At 36.2% G+C, this 20,736-nt stretch overlaps 1 protein-coding gene across 4 annotated transcripts in view; it reads right to left on the bottom strand.

Moving 5' to 3' along the window:
* Positions 1 to 20,736, bottom strand: part of REV3L (REV3 like, DNA directed polymerase zeta catalytic subunit) — a 175,006-nt gene that overhangs the window by 22,224 nt on the left and 132,046 nt on the right. For 2 of the 4 annotated variants that reach the window (XM_045499299.1, XM_045499300.1), the window contains exons 21-25: positions 19,569 to 19,687; positions 10,343 to 10,484; positions 8,212 to 8,456; positions 6,867 to 6,975; positions 4,836 to 5,042 (exon numbers count right to left, since the gene is read on the bottom strand). In XM_045499299.1, the coding sequence (XP_045355255.1) occupies positions 4,836 to 5,042; positions 6,867 to 6,975; positions 8,212 to 8,456; positions 10,343 to 10,484; positions 19,569 to 19,687 (822 nt within the window). Of the gene's footprint in view, positions 1 to 4,835; positions 5,043 to 5,495; positions 5,623 to 6,866; positions 6,976 to 8,211; positions 8,457 to 10,342; positions 10,485 to 19,568; positions 19,688 to 20,736 lie in introns of those variants that run through there. The other 2 variants (XR_006717481.1, XM_045499301.1) reach the window with 2 other exon arrangements.

The raw sequence follows: 20,736 nt of genomic DNA on the forward strand, positions 1-20,736 counted from the left end.
ATATAAATAGTGATACAGTTTTAATTTCAAATTTCATTTGTTCATTGCTGGTATATAGGAAAGCGACGGACTTCTGTGTATTAACCCTGCATCCTGCAACCCTGCTATAACTGCTTATTAGTTCTAGGAGATTTTCTGCTAATTCTTTTGGATTTTCTATATAAAAAGACAGTTTTATTTCTTTCTTCCCAATCTGTGTATTTTTTATGCCCTTTACTTGTCTTACTGCATTAGCTAGAACTTCCAGTTCTTCTATGATGTTGAAAAGCAGTGGTGAGAGGGGTCATCCTTGCCTTGTACCTGATCTTAGTAGGGAAGCTTCAAGTTTTTCATAGCTAAGTATGGTATTAGCTGTAGGTTTTTTTGTAGATATTCTTTATGAAGCTGAGAAAGTTCCCCTCTTCCTAGTTTACAGAGGGCTTTTTATGATGAATGGATATTGGATTCTGTCAAATGCTCTTTCTGCATCTATTGTTAAGATCATGTGGCTTTTCCCTGCATGTGATGTGATGGATCTCACTAATTGATTTCCAAAGGTTAAACCAGCCTTGCATGCCTGGGAGAAATCCCACTTGGTTGTGGTGTGTAATTGTTTTTATATATTGTTGGATGTGAATTGCTAATATTTGTTGAAAATTTTTGCATCTATGTTCATGAGAGATATTGGTGTGTAGTTTCTTGTAATGTCTTTTCCTGGTTTCGGTATTACGATTATGCTGGCCTCACAGAATGACTTAGAAAGTATTTCCTCTGCTTGTATTTTCTGAAAGAGATTGTAGAGAATTGGTATAATTTTTTCCATAAATGTTTGGTAGAATTTACTTACCAGGGAACCCATCTGGGCCTGGTGCCTTCTATTTTGGAGGTTATTAATTACTGATTCAATTTCTTTAATAGATAAAGCCTATTCAGGCTATTTCTTCCTGTGTGAGTTTTGGCAGATTATGTCCTTTAAATAATTGGTTCATTTCATCTAGGTTATCAAATTTGTGTACATAGTATTCTTTTATTATATTCTTAATGTCCTATGGGGCCTGAAGTGATGTCTCCTCTTTTATTTCTAATATTAGTAATTTGTGTCTTCTTTCTTTTTTTTTCTTAGGCTGGCTAAAGGCTTATTGATTTTATTATTCTTTAAAAAAACCTAGCTTTTGGGTTCTTTGATTTTTCTCAATTTGTTTTTAGTTCCACTGATTTCTGATATAATTTTTATTATTACTTTTTTTCAGTTCACTTTTAATTTATTTTCTAGTTTCCTAAGGTGGAAGCTTAGAGGATTAGTTTTAGATCTTTCTCTTTTTTTTTTTCTAATAATGGATTCAATATTATAAAAATTTCACTCTACGCCTGCTTTTGCTGATTTCCACCAATTGTGATAATTGTGTTTTCATTTAGTTCAAAATATTTTAAAATTTCTTTTAGAATGTCTCTAGGCATTTGGGGATTTTCCAGCTGTCTTTCTGTTATTGATATCTAGCCTATCAACTGCAACATGATTTGAGAGCAGACATTATACGATTCATATTCTTTCAAATTTGTTAAGGTGTGTTTTATGACCCAGAATGAGATCCGTCTTGGTGCATGTTCTATGCAAGCTTGAGAAGAATGCATCTTCCGGTGTTGAATGAAGTAGTCTATATATAAATGCCCACTATATTCATTTGGTTGTCCTGCTGAGTTCAACTACATTCTTACTGATTTTGCTTATTTTTTCCTGTTTGTTGCCCTTGAGTTTTGTTCCTATTTTTGTTTTCTTCTCTTTTTCTTCCTCTTGTGGTTCTATTTGATAGGATTCCATTTTTCTCTTTTCTTACACATCAATCATATTTCTTTTTATTTTTTGTAAAAGTGGTTGCTTTAGATTTTGCAATAATACATTTACTTTCAATATACCACTGTGAAGTACCACTATACCACTTCACAGCAGGGCAAGTACTTCATAATGATGAAATAATTCTAATTACTTCCAGCCTTTATGTCATTTCTGTCACTCAATTTACTTATACATAAGCATATGCATATATATACCTAATCCAATTCATTGTTGCTATTATCATTTTGAACAAATTGTTATCTGTTAGATCAATTAAAAATAAGAAAAACAGGGGTGCCTCAGCCGGCTGAATGTCCAACTCTTTTTTTGGTTTGTGAGATCAAGCCCCATGTCGGGCTCTGCACTGACAGTGTGGAGCCTGTTTGGGATTCCCCTTTCCTTCTCTCTCTGCCCCTACCCTTCTCTCTCTCTCAAATAAGCTTAAAAAAAAAAGAAAAAGGGAATAAGAGAAAAAGTATTTATTTTACTTTACCTTCACTTATTCCTTCTCTGAGGATCTTTTGTTCTTTATGTAGATCTGAGTTTCTGACCTATATTATTTTCCTTCTTTCTAAAGAGCTTCTTACAACATTTCTTGCAAGGCAGTTCTGCTGCCACAAATTCCCTCAATTTTTGTTTGTCTGAGAAAGTCTTCATTTCTCCTTTGCTTCTGAACAGTAATTTTTCAGGGTACAGAATTCCAGGTTGGAGTACTTTTTCCTCTCAACACTTTAAATATTTCACTCCATTCTCTTCTTGCTTGCATGGTTTCAGAGGAAAAGCTGGATGTAATTCTTATCTTTGTTTCTGCATAGGTAAGTTATCCCTGACCCCCATCTTCTTTCAGGATCTAACATTTTTTACTGATTTTCTGTAGTCTGAAAATGATATCCCTAGGTTTATTTTTTTGCACTGTTTGGTGTTCTTTGAACTTCCTGGATCTGTGGTTTGGTGTCTGACACTAATTTGGGGGACATTGTCAGTCACTATTGTTTGAAATATTTTTCTGTTCCTTCCTTTCTTTCTTCTCCTTCTGGAATCCCTACTACATGTATGTTATAACTTCTGTAGTTGTCCCAGTTTTAGAATATTCTGTTCTTTTTTTTTTTTTTAGTCTGTTTTCTCATTGCTTCTCAGTTTTAGCAGTTTGGGTTGAGATTTCTTCAAATTCAGAGATTCTTTTTTCAGCCATGTCTAGTCTGCTAATAAGCCCATCAAAGGCATTCTTCATTTCTGTTCAAGTGTTTTTTATCTTTAGCATTTCTTTTTTGTTCTTTCTTAGAATCTGCATCTCTCTGCTTACATTGCCCATCTGTTCTTGCATGCTGTGTACTTTATCCATTAGAGCTCTTTGCACCTTAATCATAGTTGTTTTAAATTTGCAGTCTAATAATTCCAACATCTCTGCCACATCTAAGTTTGGTTCTGATGCTTGCTCTGTCTCTTCAAACTGTGTCTTTTACTTTAGATATGTCTTGTAATTTTTTTTTTTTTTGATAGCTAGACATGAAGTATCAAGTAAAAAGGAATTGCTAGAAATAGGCCTTTAGTAATACGGTGGTAATCTGTGTGGGAGGAGGGGAAGTCTTCTATAGTTCTAGGAGTAAGACTTAGTCTTTCAGTGAAACTGTACCTCTGGACTATGTACTTACATGTGCTTCTCAGTCTTTTTCCCCACCTCTGGTGGGACAGGATGGCTAGAAGAGGCTGGAGTATTTCCCTTCCTCCACATGGAAGGCCAGAGCACTCGGAGCTGGGTATTTCCCTTCTCTCAGGTCAGTTAGGCTCTGACAGAACGCTAGCAGGTTAGGCTCCAGTTAAAGTTTCTCCTGAAGGCAGACCTTGTTAAGAACAGGATGCTCTGGTGTATTTCAAAATGGTTCCTTTCCCCTCTCCGTGTCAGAAGCACAAGGGAATTTTTCTTGTGTGAGAGAAAACTTGTGAGAACTTGGCTGAGCTCCTAGAGGTAAAAATCACAAAAGTGTGGGGGCCCTGATGACTAGGTCCCTTGGAGTCTTAGTCTCTCAGATTTGTCCACACTGAACTTCCAGCAATTCATCAGTTGATGTTTCCCTACCTCAAGCACTGGTTCCTGCAGAGGTTTCTGCTCTTGTGAGCTGTGCTTCTTTGTATTTACCTGTTGGGTCTTTTCAATTTTGGGGGTAGTGCTTTGCCCTGTGACCTCACTTCTGACGGATCTCAGAATGGTTGATTTTTTAGTATGTTCAGCTTTTTACTTGTGGGGAGAGAGTGGCTCCTCTGAGTTTCTTATATGCTGGACCTGAAATTGAAAGTCCCTTGCACAAGTTTTTGAAGTTTATTCTGCCTACTGTGGGCTATGTGGGACTTTATCCTACCACTGCTTTTCCCTTCCTGAACTACTAACATGGTATACTGCAATGTTCTAGCTTTCATCTGGCATAAAAAGAGCACCAATAAAATAATACTACTCTGTTCTTTTCTCAATCACTAGTAAGTTATTGCATTACTCTGTCACACTATATTGTATTCATGTTAAGTTTACACCCTAATTTAAGTGAGTAGCAAGAAATTAGCCTTATTCTATGAAAAGTATCTTTCAATTGCAACTACCTCGGCAAAAGAAAGGTTTTGTTTTACATCTATTGGTACATTAGTAAACATGGAATGTTTGGTCATTCTGACATTCGGAGAAGCCAACCTAACATCAGATTTGTCAACACATTAAAAGGAATTATTCAGTACCAAGGTTGTTGTAAACACTGCTATAAATGCAGCACTAAAATCTCATGATAATAGTTTGCTACAGCATGCTCATCGAGCTATGTAGAAATAGATGTATGATAAAGAGTTCTCATAGAGAAAAGCCCAAAACTCAGAAGATTTTTTTATGTATAAAAGTTCCAGTTTGAGAAAAGCTGATCTTATGTCACGGAAATGAAAATCTTTAAAGTTTTAAAATAAAACAAAATACTTTAATGAACAGATATTCATTTAATGCTGCTTTAGTATCTTGAAAAAACCACAGATTTCTTTGACTTACCTCAATGCATGGCATTCTCCCAGAAAAATTTGCAGCTGTATAGCCAAATGTGACATTTGCTATAAGCTTAAGTCCTAGCTGACGTGCATCGAGCATTCGTGAAAGGGCTCTGTCCTGCTTGTAAGCCTTCATGGACTGCTTCACCATGAGTCTAGTCTTCAAAATTTCTTCAAGCATTCTTGGTAGCACACCCTTTCTTACTGAAGGCTATTGTAAAGAAAAAAGAATATTTAAAATCCCTTAATAGTTATAGATTTAGATAATTAAGAAGGAAGTACAAAGTATAACAATGGCCAACTGTCATGAACTGAAACATACTAACAATTGAGTGGCCACAGGGCCAGTGGCCATCAATACAAAATCATCACATTTTCCTTCTTTTGAAGAGCACTTTTTTCCTAAAAGGTTCCTATAATGTTTATAAATCTAATGTAGCACTATTATGTGAGTTCAGAGACCTCCAGAAAGGAGGATGTCAAGCTAGCGCATAAGAGATCATACAACAAGTTCAGAGGGAAATTTTGTCCAAAACTTTGATCCAAACCCCCACTCTTTCAGAAAGACACACGGGATTTGTATCACTCATAACAAACCTCAGTTTTTAAAGATCTCATCCTAATGACCCCACACAGTAATCTGCATGGAACTCCATTTATCTACCTTGGAAGAATGATGAGCTGGGTTGACTCTGCTGACATTCAAACCTGCAGTTCCAGGGACTCTAGGTATTTCAAATCTGATGCTTAGACCACTAAGCCATCCCCTCCGGCCTATATTTATTAGCAATCTGGAAGAGGGGATGAATAGTGAGGTGATAAAATTTGTTGATGCCAAAAAAAAAAAAAATCATTTGTATTAATCAAGACTAGGGAGAATTTATGAGAACTCCAGTAGGAATGAAAACCACAAAACAGTATTAACTTTGAAGATGATTCACAGACACGTGCAAGGTAATGCATGTCGGACTGAACAATTAAAACCTTAGGTATAGGATAATCACACTCCTGAATATTAAAAAATCTTAGTTTTATTAAGCTTTACATATTGGGTCAAAATGTAGATGCAAGTTTTAAAAATGCTGTTAAAGGGAGATAATATAACAAGCTGCTACATATGTGACAACGAAAACATATTCTAACCTCTAATTCATTCTGTGTACCTTATGAAGCAGTCACAATGTTTTTGTTAAGACGTAATATATGTCATGTTAAAGAGGTAATATTTTTCAAAGAGGAGTATGTTCATGAGTCTCTGGTGAGAATTTTCCTCCTATCTAAATAGCTAATTTTTAGGTACTCTTTAAACACAGCATCCTCTTACTGGTAGAAAATGATGCTACTTTTGCTAAGTACACCAGAATGAATCTGAGGGCTTGTGGGGTCCATGCTACCATCAACCACCCTACTGTACCATGATTCTAATACAGACTCACTGCTAAGGAAATAGAACAAAAAAGGAATGAAGTTGGCATAAAAGAGGCAATATACTCTTCTCCTAGAATCTCTCCTCTATTTGTCTTTAATTTATTCATTTATGAGGCTCTTCTTTGTCTCTTTTATGGGGAGATTAGGGCTAGAAAAAAAGAGATCCTATTACTGGTTTGGGTATCTTAAAAATGCAATCAATAAATATATTAGAGTATCATTTCTAAGGCAGTCTTACTTTAAAATACTGTAGGACAATTAGAATTTACATATTAGAGCAATTTAAATCTTTTAACATTGTTGTGATCGTCAATTAGCTAGTCTCAGATTCTAATAGAGGTCAGAAGGCACATATGCACATTTCTTTCAGTATTTTATTAAAAACTAAAATCTAACAAAAGACTTTAAATCTAAATTCATGCAAAATAAGACAACTGGTTTTTAAAAATAATTTCTTAGAAAATTCCTATAATCTTTACTTTTTAAGATAAGATATTCAAGCAGACTTGGGCTTTTTTCTTTGTATTATATGCCAACAGCATCTAAACCATTAGCTCTCCAAAGGTTAAGCCACAGTCGATACCTTTCACTTATAAGAGAGTATTACCTTGACAAAAGCTATTCCATTGGGGGACACTGTGATATCATGCCTAATTTGGTAAAGTAAATCTGGAGGTACTCTTAGAGAGGTACAGCCAAATTTGAACTCATCATACCTATTAAGAAAGAAAACATTAAGCAAATACTTCTCAAATCATAGAATAGCGATACTAGACAATTTTAGGAATCTGATTCCATTAGAAATTCATTTTCAAATATCTAAGCATGAATTTATTTACTTAGCAATATCGTTATTTAATTACCAAATAGCAGTTCTTCAAATTTTCACAAATTATTAAAAGAAACATTTCTTAAATGGCATTATCCTAAAATTTATGGGTAATCTATATTGAAATACCAGATTTCAACTCAACATATAATCACCTTACACTAAGTTCCTTAAAGAAAAATTTTAAGCCTTAAATAAAAAGATTATAAATAACTTTTCCAAATTCTGTTCTTAATAAAAACAGGATTACCAACATAATTTCCACAAATGCTTTCTAGAAAGGAATGAGTATACTCTAGGTTAACACTACAATGCTTGGTTTTACACATACAATAATCATTATAAATGAAGACTATTTCTTATATGAGAAAAATACATACTCCTTTGAGTATTAAAAATGTTATTCTCATTCAGTATACAATTCAGTTGACATGAATATATAAAACCTAACATTTAACAATTTAACTTAAAAAAATCATAGAATATTTTTAAGAAAAGTCAAGAAGAGGTGATAGCTGGAGACAGAAGATCATAATCCTTAAACTGTTCCACTGAAAAGTGATTTATATCAACAAATTAAATTTAACTCTCATTTGAAGAGACCACAGGGGGCGTCTGGCTGGCTCAGTCAGTTAAGCATGATTTTTGCTCAGGTGGTGATCTCGTGGTGGTGAGATTCAGCCCCGTGTCGGGCTCTGCACTAAGTGTGGAGCCTGCTTAAGAGTCTCTCTCTCCTCCCTCCCTCCCTCCCTCCCTCCCTTTCTCTCTCTCTCTGCCACTCCCCTGCTCACACTTTCTCTCAAAAAAAAAAAAAAAAAAAGAGAGAGAGAGAGAGAGCATGCATAGATATACACAGAGAATGAAACAAATGAGCTGCAAGACTGATCTATTCATAATCTTCTTCATATGAATCATCCATTCATGATGCTGAATTAGTCATACAGTTACCCAAATCCAGGTCAATTAGTAAGGTAACAACAAAGAATGAATTACCTATGCTACAGACCATCCACCTTGCTCAAAAGGACAGTCTCAAATGCAAAGAGACACTCAAAAAAAGTCTAATTTTAGTAAGAAGTACAAGCACAACATAATTATAAATATGAAAAAAAAAACAACTTACTTTCCCAAGTTCTCCACATGGCCAAGGCAGGTGGAAAAGCAGTAGTTATATGCAATCACAATCGAAGGATATAGTGACTGGAAATCCAAAACGAGAACAGAATTGCTGTAGAAGCGGGATTCAGGCTCCATAATTAGGGGAACACACTGAGGGGCTCTCATTTGGGATCTTTGCTGAACACTAGGTGTCACAGGAATATAGTTCATTGGTTTAGCAATACGCAACATCATTGATTCCACACGGTACTGCAGGCAGAGAGGTGGAAGTAGGAAGAAAAGAAGAAACAGTTTAAATAAAAATATATTGGTCTCTGAATATCTGATAATTATTTAAGGGGAGGTTTTGCTCTTCAGAAGAAGGCTGCTTTCTTACAATGCAGTTATATAATATAGGTTACTTAGTCAGCTTTCAGGTGCCAGAGAAGGCATTCATAAATCCTTTTCTTGTATTCCTATAACTTTTATAAAAACTGTAAAATACATTAAATATCTTATAAGTCAATTTTGGAAAGAGACACAATTAGATTTCTTCTTATATTTAAATACATCTATTTAATAGTAAACAGATACAGGAAAGACTGTATAGTTTAACAATTTCATTTGAAAAGTTGGCCAGTGGTCTTTGACAGATTTGAGAAAGTTAGAGAGTGAAAGTCGGGAGACCTGAGATGGATAAATCTCGAGTTACTCCAATTTTCCGAGAAGGAAGGAAACACAAGGATTCCAGAACTGAACAGTAGTCAGATTAATACTGGTCCCTCACAAAACTGAATCAAGCAATTACTGTTTATAACATCCACCAGTAAGCAGATAGTCTGGAGTATTAGAAAAAGAAAGCACTCACAAGAACCAGCATGGATCACAGAAATGTTCTCATGTGGTTTTAAGGTATCTTTGCCTTTTCAAATTGTTTTTAAAACTTGTGGAGGGATATAAATTAAAAACTTGTGGGGGGATATAAATTAAAAAATTAAACAATACAGTTAAATAAACAAACATGTTTTATGTTTTTAATGTTTATTTTATTTTTGAGAGAGACAGAGAGAGACAGACAGACAGACAGACACACAGTGCGAGTCGGGGAGGGGCAGAGAGAGAGAGATGGAGATACAAAATCCAAAGCAGGCTCCATCCAGGCTCTGAGCTGTCAGTGCAAAGTGCAATGTGGGGCTCAAACTCACAAGCTGTGAGATCATGACCTCAGCCGAAGTCGGACAGTCAAGCGCCCCATAAATATACTTGTTTATTAATAAACACGCCAAATTAGAGCTCTGTGGGGTTAAGGAACCTAAGTGAACTAATGTAGTATCCCTGATGTCTAGCACAGTGTTTATTTAACACACTAAAGGTATTCAAATCAATATTTGTTGAATGAATGCATGAAATCCTTTTGGGTGATGCATCTGATGAAATCTCTCATATCCCTGGGAAATTAATTAAAAAGATATGAATTAAATGACTTTATGAACCTATTTTTAACTTCTTAAAAAAGTGATACAGCCGCTTATACTGATTCCCAAATCCTCTTCTTTATTTTTATATTAAACTTATTTGTGGGGCGCCTGGGTGGCTCAGTCGGTTAAGTGTTTGACTCTGGATTTCAGCTTAGATCATGACCTCATGGGTTTGTGAGTTTGAGCCCTGCATTGTGGGCTCTGTGCTGGCAGCACAGAGCTTGCTTGAGCTTTTCTCTCTCTCTCTCTCTCAAAATAAATAAACTTAAAAAAAACAAACTTATTTGTTGGGAAATAGGAGACATTGAAATTAGGAATATAAAACAAGAGAGGCTGACTTTCTTTGATGCTTCCCTAGTTTTAAGGGGCCTTTGAAGGCATCCCTGATGGCACTGATATTATTCAGGCACAAATATTCTCACGGACACAGCCACTGAGTTTTTCAACAGCATAAAAAACTTAGCAGTGGCCAGAAAGTTGGTATGGAGAGAAAATAAAAAGTGGAGCTGTTAAGTGAAATTAAAGCTTTTCCAGAAAATAAATTACAAGATATGATTAACCAGCTATATATTAGTTCGTACCACATAGAAAGTTCAAAATATCAAATCACCTCAAACATCTCACAAGTTATCACTCACACATAACTTTCGTGGTATATAGGGAAAACTGATTTCCTACCTGTGAACCCCTTGTGAGCACATGTAAAAACTGAATGCCAAAGAGTCTAGCCATTTCACTGGTTTTCCCAATCAAGTCCAGCTGTTCTAACATTTGGAGATTTCCACGGACACGGCTAATGTAGTGATCAACCATTTTCCATCTGTTAAAAGAGAATCCATGCTATGAATATTAGGAAAAAATTTGGACACTTGAAACTAGTACTGTTTTAATTCTTGCCAAAACCTACACATTAAAAATGAGGATTTAAGGAGGGAGTCATGGTGTGAGTCTTTAGCAAAATATGTAAAGGAGTTAAACATTAGAAAATTTCATATATTTCAAGGGCATAAAACCTAGTGAAAATATCAAAGTTTAAAATAGTACTTGCGATAAGGTGGTAAGATTAAGGATAATTATTTTCAGTATTTTGCTTGATGTTGCTCTATTTTTGTTATAAAAAATTAACATTCTCTCTTAGATGCCACTGCTGCTGATGCAATAATTACACAATTATAATTTATCACATATACGTTCTTAAAGAACATGAAGGCTGGGGCGGTGCCTGGGTGGCTCAGTCGGTTAAGTGTCCAACGTCGTCTCAGGTCATGATCTCGTGGTTTCTGAGTTTGAGCCCTGCGTAGGGCTCTGTGCTGACAGCTCAGAGCCTGGAGCCTGCTTCAGTTTCTGTGTCTCCCTTTCTCTGTGCACCTTCCCCACTTGTGCTCTCTCTCAAAAATAAATAAAAACATTAAAAAATAATTAAAAAAAAAAGAATGTGAAGGCTTTGGGATATCACCGTAACTACCAGTCTAACAGCATGCATTGTCTGTTAATGGGAAAAAATACAATAATTTGGTGAGTTAGGAAAATAGCTTTAGTGAGGTTATACACGGGTTAAATATGTCAAATCAGTATTTTCTATGAAAATACTAATATTCTGTTCTTTGATTTAAACCTTTACAAAAATTAAACTCTTTACCCTAACATGTTTTTTTTAATTAAATAGACTCCAAGCCCAACGTGGGGCTCAAACTAACAACCCCAAGGTTAAGAGTCACATGCTCTACCGACTGAGCCAGCCAGGTGCTCCTTCCTTACCTTTTTTGTTAAGAAAACAAATAACAACAATAAACCTTCCCCCAAAGCCATAAACAGAAGTTTTAAAGAATAAAATTTATTCATTTAATGATTATTAAGGTTCAAATATATTGCAACCTTTAAGTAAATCTTTTAGAATAGTCATAACTGTTCAATAAGGTTTTAAAAGTCATGATACATGATTCATACATGTAGAAAAACTAGACGTAAAATAACGCAGTTGCATTGGCAAATGGTCTGGAAATTCCTCAAATTGTTAAACATAGAGTTACCATGTAATTCACCAATTCCACTCCTTAGTATATATCCAAGAGGAATGAAAACATACATCTACACAAAAACTTGTACATGAATGTTCTTAACAGCACTATTCATAGCCAAAAAGTGGAAATAACCCAAGTATACATCAAGTGATGAATAAATAAAATGTGGTATACACTCATACAATGGAATTATTACTTGGCAACAAAAGGAAATGAAGTACTGACACATGCTACAATATGAATTAATCTGGACAACATAAACTGAAAGCAGTCAGTCACAAAAGGCAACACATTATATGATTCCATTGATAAGAAATGTCCAAAATAGGCAAATCTACGGAGAAAGTAGATTAGTAGGGGTGGGGGTAGAGAAGGGAAGACTGGAGGGTGATGGCTAGGAGATGCAGGGTTTCTTTTTGGAATAATGCAAATATTAAGATTTATTGTGGTAATGGTTGCACAACTGAATATACGAACAGCATCTAACTGTACTATCTATCTATCTATCTATTCATAAATAGGCTTCACGCCCAGCACAGAGCCCAACATGTGGCTTGAACTCAAAACCCTGATATCAAGACCTGAGCTGAGACCAAGAGTTGGGTGCTTAACCAACTGAGTCACTCACCACCCCTAACTGTATGTATACTTTAAATGGGTGAATTATATGGTATATGAATTGTATATGAATAACAGCTAAAAAGAAATAACAAAAACCTATCCTAAAAACTTTATATAATTATTCAATTTTTAAATAAAATAAACAGAAATACTATTCTATAACTTGTATTTCTAACCTAATATATTGTGACTGTTTCCCCATATTTATGTATTTTATAGCTATTGACTATTATATGAGTTTATGATATTTACCTTGCATGACTATTACATCATTTATAATTTAGTGGCTTGGTTTTGAGTATCTTTTATTACTATAAGCAATGCTATAATGAATATCTTTACAGTTGAGTCTTTGTACAGATGCTGAAATATTTCCTTAAAATAAATGCCTAAATATGGTCAAAGGTCTGCTATGATTTAGTTTTTAAAATTTTTAAAGTTTTTATTTGAGGGAGGGAAGGAGGGACAGAGCATGCACAAGCAGGGGAGAGGGGCAGAAGAGGGAGAGATCATCTTAAGTGGGCTTCATGCTCAGCCCAATGCAGGACTTGATCCCACAACCTTGGATCATGGCCTGAGCCAAAATCAGGATCAACGGACTGAGCCACCCAGGAACCCTGATTTTGTTTTTAATATTAGTCTCATACTACTTTCCAGAGGGTTTTAATAATTTACATTCAAACTAGAGATGATAAGTGCTTGTTTTCTTGCATCTCTGTCAATACTGGGGATTATAATTTTTTAAGTTATTACTAGTTTATAGGCAAAAAAAATGTATCACATTTTAATGTATTTTGTTTCAGATTATTAACGTAATCCTTCAATAATACAGATTTGGCAAATGTGAATCTGAGATAACACATTATATGTGGATTCAGTCAGTCCCTTTAAAATAAAACAAAATAGATCTAATGACTCATGCGTTCTGTGGTCATGGATGGTCAATGACCTGCTGAGTTCCCAGATTCTTTTTTCTGCTTAGTCTGGTCTACTGTTGGACCCCTCTAATAAATTTTTCAGTTCAGTTACTGTGCTCTTCAGTTCCATGATTTCTCTTTAGTACTTTTAAATATTTTCTATCTCTGATAAAATTCTTACTTTGCTCATGCACTGTTCTCTTGACCTTGGTGAACATCTTTATGACTGCTATTTTGACATCTGTCAGGTAAACCATATAGCTCTGTTTCATTATGGTCAGTTTCTGGAAATTTATTTTCTTCCTTTGTTTGGAGCATCTTTGCCTGATTCTTCATTTTCCTTGACTCTTTATGTTGGTGTCCAACCTTAGACAAAGCAGGCGTTTCTCCCAGTCTTCATGGACTAGCCTTATAGTCCAATCATCCCTGCCAGAGATTCTGGCAACTCTTTCCCTTCCCAGGAAGAAGCAGGCAGCTGTGGTTTCTGTTCATCCACTGTGCTGAGAAGGGGGAGTTATGGTATCTGCTAGTCCAAACCACTATCTTTGTTCTCCTCTGGCCAGCTGGACCATGTCCTACTTGTCAGAGCTCTAAGACTAGAAAGACAGATGGAAGTTCTTTGTGTAGCTGTGGAGGAGTTGGGGCACTGGATGCATGTATCTCTCTCTCCCCAGGGGTAAGCTGGGAGGTAGGATTTTTCATCCACTCACTCTGTGGGCAGGAGGAATGATCTATGGCATCTACCAGCCCATACCACCATCTCCATTCGGCTTTGCCAGCTAGACTGTGCTGGTTGTTAGAAACTCCTTGGAAAAGTTGGGGTGCTGGACATGCAAACCACCCTCCCATACCCTTCCCTTAGAGAAGCTAGGGGCCTTTTCCTGATCACATGGCCCTGCGCCAGAGGCAGGGTCCCTGGCAAGAGGGTGTCCCAAATCTTCCAACCAGCTTTGTTGAGTCTGGTTCTGCATTCACCCAGGGTGCAAGAATCTTTCAATCAGTTTCTGGATTTCTCATAAAGGGAATCTGTCTGTGAAGCGTTGCTGAATCAGTGTGTTTATAGGGGAAGGAGGGCCTAGGATTTCCTACTCTACCATCTTGCTGATGTCACTCTGTATCTTTCCTAATGTATATTTTTAAAGTATTTAAAAAGTGGACTTTTTAAATTAAAAAAGCAATCTTTTTAACATAAAATCACCTTCATCCCTAACTTCTAGACCTATTTGGTTAGCCAAGTGATATAAAAAGAGAATGGAATTACACTGTGGACTTAAAAAAAAATAAACATAGTGTGACAATGCAGAATTTTGTTAGGTAATTTTGTTGTCGTTAAAGAATTATGCCATCCTCCTAACACTTTGTGAAACTCAAGTGTGATAGGCAACACAAAAGAGGAAGAGGAAGGGAAATATAAAGTATAAGCTATTCATGATAGGCCTGGGTAGGTGGTGAACTTAGAGCATCTTGAGGGTACAGGGTATTTTTTGGGACAGGGCATGTAAGAAGGTGACAAAAAAAGGAGATTTAAGAATTCTAAGTACAAATTTCTTATTCTGAACTTTTTTCTTTGGATTGGCTCTATCTACATCCAGGAAATGAAGAAAAACATTTTGAACGTTATCTTCTTGAGCTACGTAACTCTACTACCAACACAGAGCTCCTACCTCAGAAACTGGGATAGTATTTAATAACTATTGCTTGGAAAGCAGATGAAATCAGAATGCTACTATGAGTTCTCTAGATCAGTAATATTAGGGATTAGGAGAGGTTTTATAGACTGATAGAGGAATCTAATCACGAAACATAGTATTTTATGGAAAAATACATTCTAAGTCCCAAACAACAAAACTTCAGGAACATAACTTGTTTACATAAATCAAGGGTTTTCAGGAGACCGAATGTGAATTCATAAAAACAAAGTGATAATAATCAGGGCTCCTCCAAGCTTTACAAACAGATTTAATACAAGAAATTCTTGACTAGCAAGTTACTCTAATTTCTGAGACCATTTATAAAATATGTATATATTTACTTAAAACACTGTACAAAGCAAATGAAAATTAAAGAGTATGACTCACTTTGTTGGTAAAAATCCACTTAAATTTTTAAAATAAAATTGTGTGATCTTCCAAAGTATCTCTAAAGAAAGACTGTATGGACTCTCCATGTAACACAAGCCATCTAACATAAATGGTCTAATGTCTAGTTCAAGTCCCTTATGTAATATGTTAGGTCCAGCTCTTGATTTCACTTGGAAAGAACAATTATTTATCATCCTAATTAGAGGTAGCAAAACATGCATTTACAGCACTTTAGGGCTTAAAAATAAACCAATAAATGTAGTTTTCAATGGTAACTTTAATATTACCATTAAAAGTTTCACTTTAGGGGTGCCTGTGTGGCTCAGTCGATTAAGCATCTGACTTTGGCTTAGGTCATGATCTCACGGTTCGGGAGTTTGAACTGTCAGCGCAGAGCCCACTTGGAATCCTCTGGCTCCCTCTCTCTGCCCTTCCCCCACTCACATGCACACTCTCCCCAAAATAAACATTAAAAAAATAATAAAAGTTTCATTTTATTTACTGGTAGATAACTTCTTCTAAACTTCTGTTTCTATAAGGCTTTCATTATAAGCTTAGTGCTTTCTGTGATTTCAGTTTACTTGAGATTCCTCAAAGGAGACTGCAGATGACATGTTCAGAAAGCAGTTCCCCTAAACACATCAAGTTATTTCTAAGGCTACATCTTTCCAGCCTCATCATCATGTGGCCTTCCAATTCAATAAGCAGAGCCTCATTCCTTTCAAACATCAGACACATTAATCTCATGGCTTTTTTTCTTTATATAGCTATTTTTTAAGCTTATTACTATCATTTTACGTTCAACTTAAGGAAAAGTAGAGGTGGGAACTTTCACTTCTGACTATGACAGAACAACTGGTATTGGACTAGTCTGAAGCTGCTTTGATATAACAGTTGAGATGATTGTTTCTGGGCAACAAACAATAGGCAATGCAAGACTGTGCTTCTCAAGAGAAGAAAAACCCATGAGGTGAACCCCAGCCCACGAGGAGAAAACTTCCTAAAATATACTGCAGTATACTACAGTCTAAGTATAGTGTGGCTGTCTTGCTAAGCCACGGAGACAGAGATTAGAGTTATGCAGTTTGTAGCTGGAATCTATGGGACAGGGTATATGTGCAAGGAGCAGAGGTTAGCAGTCAGTAATCCAGGTGGGGGGGTTCCTGTGAGTGACTGGCCCAGGGCTGCACTGAAAATGAGGAAGATGAAACCATATGAAGCTTACTAAGGAGAGCTGCTGTGGGCTTGGGTTTGGAATTAAACTATTCAGACAGTGCTGGGGGTGGAGGGCTAGCAATGCCAGAGGAGAGATGTCATTATCCCTTTATTAACAATTGGGCATCCAGCTGAGAGCCCAGAAAAACTGTGCCTTCGGACGCCTTTGTCCTAGAGCAAGGCCTACTCTAGACAAACCTCAAACTAAGCACTAGCAACATGCCAACGGGATAGAGTTTGGAGACAGAGTCCTGCCAAGTTTGAGGGATGTAGGAAACACCTTGGCTTTCCAGAAAACCACCTTAACAAATAAAAACTAGGTTTGCATAAGTTCAATAAGTGATCAGCCAATAACTGAATTGCAAACTAGAGCAAATATAAACATGCTTCACAGGAAGAAAATAAATCTCCAGAATCTGTACAACAGAACATCAACAATATCCATTACATAATTATGCAAAGAAACCAACAAAAATATGACCCACAGTTAGGAGAATAAGCAGTTAAACAGAAGCTAATACAGAGAGAGCCAGATGTTGTATTTAGTAACTATTACAAGTATGTTCAGGAATCTAAGGAAAAAAATATTCAAAAAATTAAAAGAAAAATAAAGTCTTAATGAGCAAATGAATAGGGAAACAAAATATGGAAACTCTGAAAAGAAAGAACCAAGTGAGAATTTGGGAACTAAAAATACAATAACTGAAATTCAAAAAGGTTATTCGCTGGCCTTAACAGCAGACTGGTGATGACAGAAGTAAGTTAGTGAACCTAAAGATAGGTCGTTAGAGAAAGACTGAAGAAAACTGTACAGTGCCTCAAAAATCTGTGGGACACTGTCAAATAGTTTAACGCACGTGTAATTGGAGTCTTACAAAAGAGTGAGATTGGGACAGAAAAATTATTTAAAGAAATAGCCAAAAATTTCCTAAATTTGATGAAAAACATCAACTTAAATCTCTAGGAAGCACAGCAAACACCAAGAAAGGTAGGTAAATTTTTAAAATTTCACAATAGTGAAATTATTGAAAACCAAAAGCAAAGAGAAAAACTTTGAAAGCAGCCAGGAAAAAAAAAATTACAAAATTCTGCTTCAGATATTGAAAGCTATAAAGTACACCACTCCAGTCTAACAATAATAAAAAGCAAGAAAATCTACACAATCATGTTTTCTGGAAGCCATCTGACAGTTGCGGTTACAAGAGAATCAGGTGAACTAAATTTCACAGGGTGACAAACACATCTGAGGACACATAACTTATTTCATCTTTGGCAGAGCACTGGCAGCCAAGGAAGCTGCCATAAAATCATTTAAGAATGAAAGTTAAAATGTTAATAAATTCTTAAAGGTCATGCATGGGATGCATGATAGTTTAGAATCACTAGGAACCCCAGATACCAGAAGAGTAGTTTTCTATGGGCCCCCCATGAAAACTGGGGCAGGGCACAAAAGATTGAAATCTTCCTCTGACTCATCTCTCATATGAAGCAAAGGCTTGAGGTGCTATGGGACTGGCAAGAAACTCTAATCCTCAGGATTTAAGCAGAGATCCATTATCTCTGGGGAAAGAATAAATGCAAAAGATGTCTAATGCTGGGAAGGGCAGGAAACCTCCCCTGTTCCAACTGTGTGCCTTGTACTAAGTAACAAGCAGCAGCTGTCTACCACTGGAAAAGAGGCAGGAGACCCTCCCATCATAGATTCCAGGCAAAGAAACAGCGCTGCTGAGGAAGGAGAGAAGGACTCTCCCCCTGGGGGAGAGTCAGAAGTCTGCTTGGGGCCAAGACCTGGCAAGGGTACAAAGCAGAAGTCCATTGCACTGTGGGAAGTGCAGGAATGTTGAGAAAGACTCATCCCTGAGCCTCAGGAGAATAGAAACTTCTAAAGCCTGACTCTGGACCAGGAGAGCTGAGTAATTCCTTCTGTTTGCATACACTGGAAAAATGAGGAGCATGACTGTTGATTTCTCATTAGAAACAATGGAGGCCAGAAAAAAAAAAAAAAAAAGGAGTGAAATCTTTAAAATGGTGAAAGAAAAAAAAAACAAAACAGAAAACAAAAAACAAAAACTCAACTCCAGAATTAGACACTGAAAATATCCTTCAAAAACAAGGTTGTGATAAAGATATTTACAGATAAAGGCTGAGAGAATTTGTTGCCAGTGGACTTGCACTAGAAGAATTGCCAAAGAAAACAATTTAGCAGTTTCTTAAAATGCTAAACACACTAACCATGGGACCCTGCAATTTCACTCCTTGAGAGATGAAAATGTATGTTCACACAAAGACTTGCACGTAGTTTTATTCTTAATAGCCTCAAACAAGACACAACTCAATTGTCCATCAATAGGTGACTGGATAAACTGTGGTATATCTATACAATGGAGTATTACTTCTTTTTAAAAAAATTTTTTTTTTCAACGTTTATTTATTTTTGGGACAGAGAGAGACAGAGCATGAACGGGGGAGGGGCAGAGAGAGAGGGAGACACAGAATCGGAAACAGGCTCCAGGCTCTGAGCCATCAGCCCAGAGCCCGACGCGGGGCTCGAACTCACGGACCGCGAGATCGTGACCTGGCTGAAGTCGGACGCTCAACCGACTGCGCCACCCAGGCGCCCCTGGAGTATTACTTCTTAATAAAACTGAACAAATTACTGGTTTACACAGCAACAAGGCTGAATCTCAAAACAGAGCATGCTGAGTTCTTGAAATAAGCCAGACAAAAAGTGGTAGATTGTAAATAACTCTATTTATATGAAGTTCTAGAATTGGCAAAACAGATCTATCGTAACAGAAATTCAATTAGCACTTACCTGGATGATTAATGGATAGGTAGGTTGACTGCAAAGCTCACAATGGAATTTTCTGGGTGTTTGAAATGTTCACTGTCTAGATTGGGGTAGTGGCTACAGGGTGTATACATTTTTTTAAAGTCATTGCACAATACAATTTAAATGTGTGCATTTTATTGTATGTAAATCATACTCTAATGATATTGATTTTACTAACAAAGAGTTATTATTCTTTTCAGAGTTATAAAACATTACCTGTACAGATCTGTCTTGTTATCAAACCAATCTGATAAGACTCGAAAGGTAAAGAGGGGAAAACGCTGATGAAGAACATGAAAGCTCACATTTTCAAAGGTGTAGTTAGTTAGAGCCACCTAAAAAAAAACAAAAAAACCAAAAGAACCAAGACTTCATTATAATAATGTTTGTATTTACGAGCAAATTTGGTTCTAAGAGATCCAAAATAGTACTTGAAACTTTTCATACTAGGCATGAAAGCTACCTGCAAAAATGTTACAAGTGAACTATAAATAGTTTAAAACTACATACATATAGCCTTCTAGAGAGAAATATTCTGTCCAGAATTAATTACCATTTAATTGGAAAACAATCACACCTGATGAGTTCAACTTGGTCATGACATACTTCAGAGATCTCAGTTTTCATCACTTCTTTTTATACTCTATACCAATGCAAATACTGACAGAAGCATTAAAATTTTTTTTAAGTTTATCTTTTTTAGCACTCTATACCCAATGTGGTGCTTGAATGCATGACCCCAAGATCAAGAATTGAATGCTCTTCCCATTGAGCCAGTCAGGCACCTCTTACAGTAAGAAGCATTTTTAAACACACTAATTTTCTGTTTTTTGCACACCTACTTTTTGGTCTGTGATGACATGGTTATTAACAGAATTCCACAGATTCAAGAATGAATTATCTAGTTAAGGGCAGGCATTCATTTTGCTTCCAAGAATTACACTGGTACTAAGACCCAATACGTGGACATTACAGAGTCAGTTAATTTCATTCCAAAAGCAAAAGATGAAAGGAAATGGCAGAAATGTTTCCCCATCTTCAAAATATGTAGGGAAAAGTATGTTAATGGGAAAAGAATACTTTTTTTAAAAAGGTCCAAATTCATGAAACATACCTCTACCTAGACAATGTCTCAAAAATACCTATAGGACAGAAGCAATCTAGACAATGGCAGGCATTTCAATGCATAATGGAAACTGAGGAATCAGCAGTCCTCATTCTCAGGTCAGCTTGGGATTCTGAGGAATAGTTCAAAAGCACTTCACATTTGTGTATTATAATTTTAAAATATTTTCTTTTCCACTTCTATAACCCAGCAGGTGTAAAACAGGGACTGAATTTTAAAAGCTCATCTCCAAAAGAATCAAAAGATCTTTGGTCTTAC

Source organism: Leopardus geoffroyi, chromosome B2 (genome assembly GCF_018350155.1).
Source record: "Leopardus geoffroyi isolate Oge1 chromosome B2, O.geoffroyi_Oge1_pat1.0, whole genome shotgun sequence".
Lineage (NCBI taxonomy): Eukaryota > Metazoa > Chordata > Mammalia > Carnivora > Felidae > Leopardus > Leopardus geoffroyi.